Here is a 13,329-nt window from a genome sequence, read left to right as displayed (position 1 = left end):
TTTGAGGTAGTTGCAGTAATCTTTTGGTACATGTGTGTACAAACTGGATGTTTAAGTAGTTTATGTTAGAGTACTTGCACTAGTAAACTATGACTGTTGGGGGTGGTAGCATTTTGCTTTGGATAAGCTGCCTAACTTTGCCTAATATTGACAGCAAGTGTGCTGTATAACTTGGATATTTGTTCTATTTGTTATGTTATAGGCACTTATATAATTAGATGCATGTTTGTATGACTATAATGGTGACATGATTGCAAAATATATGTAAAAACTTAGAGTTCCATTTTATTGATCAAAGTCATTGTTACAAGACCCACCATAACCTCGTAACATTACATTACCCCTATTTCAAGTACACAACAACTATTTGTCAAAAAAAAAAAAGTACACAACAACTATGCCAAACAACAACCATGAGAAACACAGAGCCATTAACAAATGGGTCTCATTCCTTGATGCCCTTAGAAGTTGCATCCTAAGTTGAGAGAGTTCTTTTTTCATCTCTTTCACCAAATCTTCCAATTTCAGTTTCTTTCCCTCCAGTTTCTTCACTCTCTCTTCAAATGAACTCATATGGAGCTCCAATCCTTCTCAAATATTTGAAAGCGTAGATCTTCCTCCACAGGATTGCAATCAACCCACTTCATAAAATTACAATTCGTGTCCTGCACATCCAAACCCAACAATTTAGGCATAAATTCCAAATTGAACCCTAATTCAACCCGAATTCAAACAAACACAAATTCAAGTATACAACAATGAAATTAAACAACCCAAATACACATACTGGCCATTTCGGACATCCATAAAACTTAGCTCCAACATTCTGCCCCTTTTTTACTGTTCGAACCACCGCATCCATTCCACATGAACACCTTGTTCTTGGATATGTCCCTCCCCTTGTGTTTGAAGCAGACCTAGTCGAACCGCCAGCCATTGCGTGATTTCAGGATTTGGATTCAACAACAAAAAAAATTACAAAAAGGAAGGATTTTTAAAGGAGAAATTTGAAGAAGAAGAGTGAGGAAACGGGGGTTGCAACGGGCAAATTCGAGGGAAATAAATAGGAAAGGGGAGTTTAATTTTGACCGTTTAAAAAAAAAGGAAAAACAAATTCAATTTGCTACTGCCACGTAGGATTAAAACCGGGATTCATAGGTCTGGTAACCTGTTGGACCGGATAAAAAAAAGGAAAAATTGCCCCCCATTAATCCCAACTTTGCCTCGTTCGCAAATAATAATCCCTACTTTCGATTATTCACTATCACTCCCAACTTTGTATAGGATTAATTTCTATTGCACCCAACCGGTCATCCAACTTGTTGTAGGAGGTTACTAGAAACGTGTCAAGGTGTGATATGTCCTATTTTTTTTTAAAAAAAAAATCAAAATAAAAAAAAAAATCAAAATAAAAAATAAAAATAAAAAATAAAAAATCTAACACCACCAATACCCAGCTGCTGCCACCCACGGCCAGGCCAGCCCAACCCTTTCCCCCAGAGCGCCGACCACCGAACATTTCCCCTTCCCCTACCCCATTTCCAGGGCTGTCCCAACCACCTTCCTTTTCCCCTTTGATCACCACGGAAGCCAACCATAATTCCCCAAATCCCGAGCAAGGAGGCAACGAAATTAGCCAGAACTTTTCCACTAATGGCCGAAATCGGTCGATTTCGGGTTAATATCAACCATTCAGCCCGAAATTCGGCTGATTTCGGCTGTTTTTGGTGGTCTTTTTCAGGGAGAAGCGGTTAGTGGGGAAACAGTCAGTTTACTGCGGTTATTTTCGGTGGGGAAACGATCAGTTTACCGCGGTTGTTTTCGGTGGGGAAACGATCAGTTTACCGCGGCGGTGAGGGTGATGCTATTAGATGTATCGATGGTCGGGGATTAATGGTTGTTAGAGGGGAGAGGAAGGGAGGGGTTGCGAGAGTTTTTAAGGGGAAAGGGGAGGGTGGTCAAGCATCGCCGGCACCAGGAGAGGGGAAGGATGACTGGGCGGCGACCGACGCTCGAGGGGAAGGGATTAAACATATATACACATCAAATGTATAGAAATTATAATGCTATAATCTTTATTAATAGGCAAAGCAAAAAATTAACAAAAATGGATTCTTTGGGCTGCCCAAACCCGAGAACTTTTTTAGGCGGGGTTTGGTTGATAAACATAAAAAATTAATCAAAAAACAAACTAAAATCTCCATTAAAACTATTAACAAAAGTGCACAACACACACACATAGAACAGGAAATGTCAATTGTCACTACGTTTGGTATGGTGTGTCTTTTATTTATGAATATCAAATGTAATAAATTTATCATCTCAATTAAGTGTCTCGACAAAAGATATTTTTTTTCTTTGACTAAGATATTGATTTTTTAATTATGTAATTTATAAAAAAAATGATTGATATTTTATCTTTCCCTAGATTTAGACATATGATATAATTGTCAAACAAAATATTTATTTTATAATTATACTATACTCTATAAATCCTTAATTTGTGATAATATATACCTAGTAGTAAAATTTCAGAAACAAAATTGTAATTAATTTGAATGTATAGTTATTAAAGGTGGGCACGGGCCGTGCCGGCACGGGCCCGGCACGACGCCGGCACGACACGGCCACCAGCACGGCACAGCACGGCGGCCCACCAGTGGGCCGTGGGCTGTGCTGTGAACACAAATTTCGGAAATGGCACGGGCACGGCGGGCGGCACGGTGCCCGGCACGCCGGCACGGCCCGCGCCTAGCCGTTGGAAGTAGCCGTTTTCCAACAGCTCTAAAACGACTATAAAACGGCCATTTTTCCCATCCAAAATCCCTATAAATACCTCATTTCTTCCTCCAAAATTTTCACAATTCATCAACTCATCTCTTCTCTCTTATTCTCTAATTTTCTTATTCTCTAATTCCTACAATCTTACTCTCTTTCTCTTTTGTGCAAAGAAAAAAAAATTCCTACTCTCTTATAAATTTTACATTTTTACTTTTATTAGTCTACTACCAAAATTAAAAAAAAAAATTCTTATATTTACACTCGAAAAATTATAAATTCGGGAAATTGTAAGTTCGGGAAATTATAAATTTGGGAAAGTAATTGAAGCGTCATTGTAAGATCTAACTCAACTTTATTTTAATTTGTTATTGTTATTATTATTGTTATTATTATTATTGTTGTTCTTGGAAGTTGGAACAACTTAATTATATAAAAACTACTTTCTATTTTTATTCTGGATAATTTAGATTGTTAGTGAAATCTGTCTAAGGCGGGACTTGGGCTCTGGACAACGTCGTTCCTAACCTCTCCTACCTGGGATCTCATTGACCTAAGTAATCTACTATTATTATAATTATTTTTGAAAACTTAATTTATATAAAAACTACTTACTAATTCTTATTGCTATCGTTATTATTGTTGTCAATTGTTATTATTATTGTTATTGTTAATTTGTTATTTGTATTATTATTATTGTTGTTGTTATTATTATTAAATATCATGGCATCAAACCCGAACACTTCCTCCTCCTCTAGAAAAGCCAAGTTAAAACGTAGGGAATCACCAAACCCAAACACTTCAATGCCCCCCCCCCCCTAACACCTTTCCCTCCCCTAACATGCCCTTTCACTCCCCTAACATGCCCTTTCCAAACACTTCCACCCCTTTCTTTCATCCCCAAACCACGGGAGGGCACGGACAAATGGATGATATGGCTCCTTGGACTATGCCTAGTTCGGGATTTCAACAAACCCAATTCTCACCTCATTTATACGGATCACAACATGAATTTTCTATTCCTAGTTACCAAGGTAGCCAAACACAAGCCTCCGAGTCGAGTGAACAATCCACCCAAATGCCTAACACCCAAAATCCTAACATATTAGAGTGGTATACCGAAGAGGAATTTGCTCAAACCAACCGAAAGAGTGAAGTTTGGGCACATTATCAATTGAGTAAAAATGGAACCAAAGCTCAGTGTCGGACTTGTAGTAAAATTTTCTCGGCCGATACCAAAGGAGAGACGGGACACCTTAGTAGACATTCAAAAAGATGTGGTGGACCATCTAATGATCCAACCCAACCCAAAATTTCTCATTTCTATCCACAAGGCTTCATTTATAGTTATGAGAGAGATAGGGATGAACTTGGGAGAATGATTGTACATGCCGAACAACCTTTTCTTTTCGCCGAAAATGATGCCTTTAACAACTACATTAACCGAGCACTACAACCCAAACACAAAAAAATCTCCCGAAAAACCGTTCGATCTGCTGCCATGAAGAATTATCAAGAGTATAAATTGAAATTAGTAAATGAATTGGCTAATCTTCCTAGTAGAGTTTCTTTAACTGCCGATGCATGGGATAGTGGATACGGACTTCACTATTTATGTGTTACTTGTTATTGGTTGGATAATGATTGGTTGTTACAAAAACGCATCATTCATTTTAAAATGCTTGAATACCCTCATACCGGTCTTAACATTTCTCATCATTTAATGGAAGCCATTGATGCATATAGTCTTAGGGATAAAATCATGTCTATGACTTTCGATAATGCAACTTCTATGACATATAGTGCGAATTTGGTTAAACCCCAATTGACCGATTTAGTATTAGATGGAGAAGCACTTCATATTAGATGCATTTGTCATGTTCTTAACTTGTGTGTGAAGGATGGAACACAAGCAATTGGTCCATTTTATCACAAAATAAGGAATGTTATTATGTCTATTAATAGCTCTAACTTGAGATATCAAGAACGGAAAGGTTTTTGCAGGCAACAAAGGAGAAAGACTATAAAATAGCACCGGATTGTCCAACTAGGTGGAACTCCACCTATGAAATGTTGAGTCGGGCAATCGAGTACAAGGTTGATTTAACACTTTTTTATAATATGAAATTTCCACAATGTGCTTTACTAGAAAATGATTGGGCTAATTGTGAAAAATATATGCAGTTTTTACAATTACTATATAGTATGACACATTGTTTTTCTTCTGTATATAATCCTTGTTCCCATTCTTTTCTTAGCAATGCATGTTTACTTGCACAACTTTTTGCCGAACATTGATCACAATATGAATATCATGGATATCTTCCATCTATGGAGGAAAAATGGCGTAAATATTACACTGATATTCCTATGATTTATATTTTTGCTTCTATTTTAGATCCTAGGCAAAAATATGATGGCACTTTTTTATTAATTGATATTTATTATAGTAACATGAATTTGGAAGATGATGTTGAAACTTTTAAAAATAAGGTGACTAATGAGTTTTTCTCTTTATATAGAGTTTATGAAAGTAAATATGGAATCGTGTCTTGATTTTCCCCTTCTCAAACATCCAAAAACGTAAGTAAACGGGCCAAAGGTTTATTTGCACACTGCTAACATGATGTCCAAGTTTTCAGGTACGGAATCATCATCAACTAGGAGAACACAAAGCGATGTTTCGGAGTTGCAAATGTACCTAAGTTACGACTTCATGAAAGGCATGGACGATGAAGAGAAGTTTGGCCTCGACATCCTTGATTGGTGGAAATCACAAACCATGAAACATCCAATTTTGTCGGCAATGGCTCGTGATATTTTTGCTATCCAAGTCTCCTCCGTTGCCTCCGAAAGAGGTTTTAGTGCATCGGGACGGGTTTTAGACGATAGAAGAACAAGACTAAAACCCGAAACACTTGAAATGTGTGTTTGCTTCAAGGATTGGTTGGATGCCGAAACTCGTTCTCAAGATCGTACTTATGCACAAAACGACGACAATGAAGGAACGTCGACTTCTTTTAGTTCTCATACTTCTCAATCAACTCAATTGGCCGATGACCTTGAATCACAAGAAGACGAAGACGAAGACGAAGACGAACAATAATAATTACATTATTACATATTTACATTATACACTATTGTACAATTTTTGTATTATCGAACTTCGTATTCCGTATAATAAATGAAGTTATTCACCAAATATTGTACGATTTTTAATTATCACTAATTATTTGTATTATCGATTTATCGTACCGGCTACGGCATATAATAAATTAAGTTATTCTTCAATTTTTTGTGTTTTCGAATTATCGCACTCGTAATTTTTTTTTTGTATTATATGCATTGTTGTTTTTTGCTAAATTAATAAAATTATTTTTATTTGTTTATATAAACTTAAACATAATTAGATAAATTATTTATATAACCTTAATTAAAATAAATTTGTTCAAAACAAAATATATTAACATTAACATAAACATAAATTAATCACATTATTTATATAAAATTAATTTGTACTAAAAAATATATATATCGTTTTTTATTTACATTTATTATTTAAAAAAAAAAGTGGCACGGTTTGGCCCGCGGCCCGGCACGTGGGCCGTGCCGTGCCGTGGGCTGGGGTGTGCCAAAATTAAGCACGGCCCGCCGCGGAGCCGGCACGGCACACCCCCCACCGCGGCACGGCCCGTTGCCCATGTTTAATAGTTATATTGAAATTGAAATAAAATATTAGCTAGAGGTATTTGAAAAAAATAAATTAAGTGATGAAGTAATTTCTTTTTTTTTTTGAGGGATTTGAAATAATTATTTGAACATTTATAATATGATCGAATCAATGTATTATTATGTTTTTGGCAAAATTTAATAATACTCCATTTAAAAAATAATTAAAATTAGTTGGAATAATTATTTAGGTAAATGTGTATAGAAAATAATGAACTCTAAGTAAAAAAATATATATATTTGCCATAAAAATAATATAAAAAAATATGGAAAGATATTATTATAGAATCAAATATTAATAAAAAAAAAAGATTAAAAAGGAAAGGGGAATTTTGGAGGGAAAAAATAACACCAATGTGACACATGTCACCCTGGTAATTTTAATATTAAGTTATTGATTGATGATTTATAACAGATAATAAGGATATCCTTGATTTTCAAATCTTTCAATACCCTTGATTTTGGCTCCCATTATTCATTTTTCTCCTAAATGAATCCCCTTTATTTGCTATATATGTTTGAAAAAATCAATTTACTCTTTCAGTCTTTCCTATTTCTACCAAGAATCCATTTTTTTTTTTTTTTTTATGGAAATCCCCAATAAAATCAATTAAAGATGAAAGTTATGGCTGGTAGTATGATACAGTTCTTTAACTTTATGCCGTCGAAGTATATCTATTCATCATTTGGATTCCAACAATTCACTTACGTAGTACTAGAATATAATTTGCTTGTTCTTATTTTTTACAATTACTATATAGTATGACACATTGTTTTTCTTCTGTATATAATCCTTGTTCCCATTCTTTTCTTAGCAATGCATGTTTACTTGCACAACTTTTTGCCGAACATTGATCACAATATGAATATCATGGATATCTTCCATCTATGGAGGAAAAATGGCGTAAATATTACACTGATATTCCTATGATTTATATTTTTGCTTCTATTTTAGATCCTAGGCAAAAATATGATGGCACTTTTTTATTAATTGATATTTATTATAGTAACATGAATTTGGAAGATGATGTTGAAACTTTTAAAAATAAGGTGACTAATGAGTTTTTCTCTTTATATAGAGTTTATGAAAGTAAATATGGAATCGTGTCTTGATTTTCCCCTTCTCAAACATCCAAAAACGTAAGTAAACGGGCCAAAGGTTTATTTGCACACTGCTAACATGATGTCCAAGTTTTCAGGTACGGAATCATCATCAACTAGGAGAACACAAAGCGATGTTTCGGAGTTGCAAATGTACCTAAGTTACGACTTCATGAAAGGCATGGACGATGAAGAGAAGTTTGGCCTCGACATCCTTGATTGGTGGAAATCACAAACCATGAAACATCCAATTTTGTCGGCAATGGCTCGTGATATTTTTGCTATCCAAGTCTCCTCCGTTGCCTCCGAAAGAGGTTTTAGTGCATCGGGACGGGTTTTAGACGATAGAAGAACAAGACTAAAACCCGAAACACTTGAAATGTGTGTTTGCTTCAAGGATTGGTTGGATGCCGAAACTCGTTCTCAAGATCGTACTTATGCACAAAACGACGACAATGAAGGAACGTCGACTTCTTTTAGTTCTCATACTTCTCAATCAACTCAATTGGCCGATGACCTTGAATCACAAGAAGACGAAGACGAAGACGAAGACGAACAATAATAATTACATTATTACATATTTACATTATACACTATTGTACAATTTTTGTATTATCGAACTTCGTATTCCGTATAATAAATGAAGTTATTCACCAAATATTGTACGATTTTTAATTATCACTAATTATTTGTATTATCGATTTATCGTACCGGCTACGGCATATAATAAATTAAGTTATTCTTCAATTTTTTGTGTTTTCGAATTATCGCACTCGTAATTTTTTTTTTGTATTATATGCATTGTTGTTTTTTGCTAAATTAATAAAATTATTTTTATTTGTTTATATAAACTTAAACATAATTAGATAAATTATTTATATAACCTTAATTAAAATAAATTTGTTCAAAACAAAATATATTAACATTAACATAAACATAAATTAATCACATTATTTATATAAAATTAATTTGTACTAAAAAATATATATATCGTTTTTTATTTACATTTATTATTTAAAAAAAAAAGTGGCACGGTTTGGCCCGCGGCCCGGCACGTGGGCCGTGCCGTGCCGTGGGCTGGGGTGTGCCAAAATTAAGCACGGCCCGCCGCGGAGCCGGCACGGCACACCCCCCACCGCGGCACGGCCCGTTGCCCATGTTTAATAGTTATATTGAAATTGAAATAAAATATTAGCTAGAGGTATTTGAAAAAAATAAATTAAGTGATGAAGTAATTTCTTTTTTTTTTTGAGGGATTTGAAATAATTATTTGAACATTTATAATATGATCGAATCAATGTATTATTATGTTTTTGGCAAAATTTAATAATACTCCATTTAAAAAATAATTAAAATTAGTTGGAATAATTATTTAGGTAAATGTGTATAGAAAATAATGAACTCTAAGTAAAAAAATATATATATTTGCCATAAAAATAATATAAAAAAATATGGAAAGATATTATTATAGAATCAAATATTAATAAAAAAAAAAGATTAAAAAGGAAAGGGGAATTTTGGAGGGAAAAAATAACACCAATGTGACACATGTCACCCTGGTAATTTTAATATTAAGTTATTGATTGATGATTTATAACAGATAATAAGGATATCCTTGATTTTCAAATCTTTCAATACCCTTGATTTTGGCTCCCATTATTCATTTTTCTCCTAAATGAATCCCCTTTATTTGCTATATATGTTTGAAAAAATCAATTTACTCTTTCAGTCTTTCCTATTTCTACCAAGAATCCATTTTTTTTTTTTTTTTTATGGAAATCCCCAATAAAATCAATTAAAGATGAAAGTTATGGCTGGTAGTATGATACAGTTCTTTAACTTTATGCCGTCGAAGTATATCTATTCATCATTTGGATTCCAACAATTCACTTACGTAGTACTAGAATATAATTTGCTTGTTCTTATTTTTTTCTTACTATATCTACTTAATTTCTTGATGTTTGAGTGGGTCTGTTCGATAATCTTAAATTTGGATTACAGTTTATCAATCTTTTCTCTTTCACCGATTTGCTGAGAACGTTTAATTTTGTATGGTTTGTGTTCAATCTTCATCATTTATTTCATTTGTGAATTTTATATCTGAATTATTAAATATTTTTAAGATAAACTGTGCTCGAAAGTCTGAGTTTTGCAAAGTTTGTGTTCGACAATAGGAATGCAATTAAGTTAAAAATAAAATATAGAAAATGATTTTTATCAAGATATGTTAATGGCTTACCCAAAATTAATTAGATGTTGAAAAAAAAATACTTTAGGGAACAATTTAACAGTTTTAATTTTTTTTTTTTTTTTTTTTTTTTTTTTTTTTTTTTTTTTTTTTGCTTTGTAACTTTATACTTACGGACTCACGGTTACGGGTTGAGAACAATGTCTTATCATTTACGAGTATTAATTAAACAAGTATGACTAAAGCTAATTGAGTCTAATTGCTTTAATTGTAGGACAGAACCATGAAAATGAAACTTTTGTAAGTTAATTGATTTAGTATATATGAGTACTCTATAAATATATGAAAGCTAAAATCATGTTATCTAATTACACAAGGAGAAGATCATGAGATTGCATGATTATGGGAATTACGAAGATAGTTGCCATGTTTAAGATGTAATATTCCTATCTTATCTTTTATGTAACATTCAGAGTTATTCTCTTTTCAAATTACACAGCTAAAATCATGGCTAGCTAATTACACAACGTAGTTCTACGAGAAGATCATGGGATTGCATGATTATGCATGGGAATTACAAAGATTATTGCCATGTTTAAGATTGCAGAATTATTCTCGTTTCAAATGCCTTTTATAAAATCTCTGGTCATATTTGCCATTACAACAAATAAATCCATTTTGTTAATGCTGCAGAATCACCTATTGAAGCAGTGTGTTTCAAAGTCCTCCTCAATATGGTAAACTTCGTAAAAAATATTTCACAGTTCTCACTGTTTCTTCCCTTTCTATTGGTTGCTGAAGTAAATTCTGCATGCACAATTGTTATATGGACTTTGCTTGTTTACTGATGTTTGATGAGATGGGTTTTTGCATAATTATCCAAGGAAAAGTATGTATGTTAATTGTTTCCTTGATGTGTTTGTGGGCAGGAACCTTATTTTTCTGAACTTTCCTTCGCAGAAGTAATGGAGAGACTATACAAGGAAAAGCTGAAGCCATTGGAGACTGAATATCACTTTTGTGACTTTGTGTTACCTCCTATGTTGGTAAAGTCTAATACCTTGTAGTCAATTCTAAGCACGCATGCTTTGTTTATTTGGTGTTATCATCATAATTCTTTTGATTTATTTTCTTTTGCTAGGATAGATTTGCATTTGCCTTTGACCCGCTTATTATGGTGTTGGGAGAATCTTCAACCGGGAAAACTTCATTAATAAAACAACTATTCGACTGTGATTATCCAGGTCTTCTACAAAGTATTTGCTTTCATGTTTATGCATTAAAATACTTCGATTCTGACTTCACTAAATGTTAATTTTCTGCTATACATCCAACAGGTTCCAAATATGGCTATACAGACAGGTTTTATTTTATCAAGGTATTATTTTCACTAGCATTTTTTTTAGTTGAGTCCAGGATCTAGATGCTATCATTGTTTGGCCATTTCTCTTCTACTAATTTACTTGGAATTTTCGGTTGTGTAAGGAATTGTTGTGTCACAATTGGTTTTTACTTGTATGAAAAGATGTGAAACAACGTGTGTTTTTTGTTACTTTTTTGTTGTTAGTAACTTGGGTCATTTCATTTCACAGCATGGACTTTTTAATCAGACCGTGACAAGATCTGGGTTGGTTAGACATCCAGATTATAGATTGGATTCACTTCAAATGTGTGGGTCGGATGTCTTATCATGTAGGGAGGGTGCAATGCTGAAAAACAATGTAAGTAATTGTATATATAATATGGTACCATTAAATATTTATTCACTGTAAATTTTCATCTTGCTAATTTTAAAGTTTGCATTGCTTGACATCAGGTGCTGGGGTATGCTTCTTTTGTGGACACCTGCGATTCGTACTGGACATGTGAAAACCACTCAATATAGAAAGATTATATTAGGGTGTGCGCAAAAGTGTGACATGATTCTTCTCTTTTTCGATCTTCACAAGCCTGAGATTTGTGCTGAATTCAAGTGGTTACTTTCATCACTACGTGGTCATGAGCACAAGTTCCGTATTGTTATATATAGGGTTTATGGCATGGCATTAATTCTGAGATGGTAAGATCTTGATTTGAAATTATAGGGTTGTACAAAGAGAGTTGCTTGTATATAAAATGTAGGTCATGTGATAAGGAGAGCGATAAAAAGAATACAATAAAGTATCTAGTGAACTGGACTTATTATGGAGCTTATAGAAAAAAAATCCAACATGACACTTGCTATAAAGCGGAGGAAGTGTAACTAATGGAGCAATGTACAAATTGCAGATGACCAAAGCATATGGCTCACTGATGTGGTCGGTTGGAAAGGTTATAAATAGACCTATTGCTTGCCCTGCTTATATTGGGTAGGTCTTGCTTTATGATTGGTCTCAACTGTCTAGAGTAATCTACTTTGTAGTCTGTATGTCTATATTATACGTCTACTATCAGGCTGATTTCGGTTAATTTACATTCTTTTTGTGGCTTGGATTTAATCTGCTTAATATTTACGTAGTATTGGTGAATGTGTTGCTACTAATCAACATCATTATACAATTCTGCTTCTCTGCAGATTCTCGGAGGAAGTAAAGAATGACTTTCTGAATGAACCGAAGAATTACAGAAAACCTGATGGAAAGAATTGTAAGTCTAATTTTGTAAAATATTGCTTGTTCCCTCTTTTGTTGTTGTAATTTCTTTTTTCATCTTGAGACTATTTATACGGTAGTAATTATCTTATGAAATTATACAGATCATGGACTTTGCAAAACGTGCCAAAGATTCGAAGATTCATGCATGTATTATGAATCACCTGAAGAAAAAGATGCCTTTCAGCTGTCAGTTTCAAATATGTGATAATCTTGAAGATGACTTTGAGAAGGTTAATGCTTTTAATTTCCAAGTCAATATCCTAATTTTGCTCTTTTGATTTTTGGTTTTGATTTCTGTTCAATTCTATCTCCTCACATATCATCAACTTTGCGAAACAGGTCTCAAAGAAGTTTGGAATACCATTGGAAGATTTTCCTCATGTGGATAAGTATAAAGAAGTCCTCAATCACGACTATGATTTTAACAAATTGAAGAAATTGAAGCCCAAGCTGGAGCTGGTTAAAACAGTTGAGGACATGCTTGCCTATGATATTCCCTTGCTCCTTTGCTAATTGTTGATGGCCGTTTTTCCTGCACGAACAAATACAATGTTTTGAGCTAAAGGTCTACAACATGATTCATATTTTGTTTAGTTGTAATCTCCCTATCATGTTAATGATTTAACTTCGATGGTCTTATCTTGATCGCATAAACAGACCATATTGCAGTTTTTTAAATCTCATATAGCATTTTTTAGTGTCGTGTGTCGACCTGATGGCATTTTTTATTACTCCTATTTTTAGCAACAATGAAAGTCGTTGCTATGCTTGTAGTTTACAAGATATCCAGATTCATAAATTGGCCACAACCAATATGTAAAGTTCAAGAGTCATAACACAACATAAACATATAATACGGTAAGTCATTACACAACATGACATAAAGAAGGGTTTTTTGAC

General features: G+C 33.6%; 1 protein-coding gene across 1 annotated transcript; it reads left to right on the top strand.

Moving 5' to 3' along the window:
* The first annotated feature begins 1,893 nt into the window (after window positions 1-1,893).
* On the top strand, window positions 1,894-12,942 carry LOC145570861 (EH domain-containing protein 2-like). The gene is made up of 9 exons (XM_081629987.1): window positions 1,894-2,049; window positions 10,726-10,842; window positions 10,938-11,040; window positions 11,134-11,158; window positions 11,613-11,855; window positions 12,025-12,144; window positions 12,351-12,435; window positions 12,531-12,659; window positions 12,769-12,942. The coding sequence occupies exons 1-9, from the start codon at window positions 1,894-1,896 to the stop codon at window positions 12,940-12,942; spliced, it is 1,152 nt and encodes a 383-aa protein (XP_081486113.1).
* Window positions 12,943-13,329: the final 387 nt, after the last annotated feature.

This window comes from Chenopodium album, chromosome 12, assembly GCF_948465745.1.
Source record: "Chenopodium album chromosome 12, dcCheAlbu1.1, whole genome shotgun sequence".
In the NCBI taxonomy this organism is placed as follows: Eukaryota; Viridiplantae; Streptophyta; class Magnoliopsida; order Caryophyllales; family Amaranthaceae; genus Chenopodium; species Chenopodium album.
Note: the sequence above shows the minus strand (reverse complement) of the source record. Positions and strands in the feature narration are given on the sequence as shown.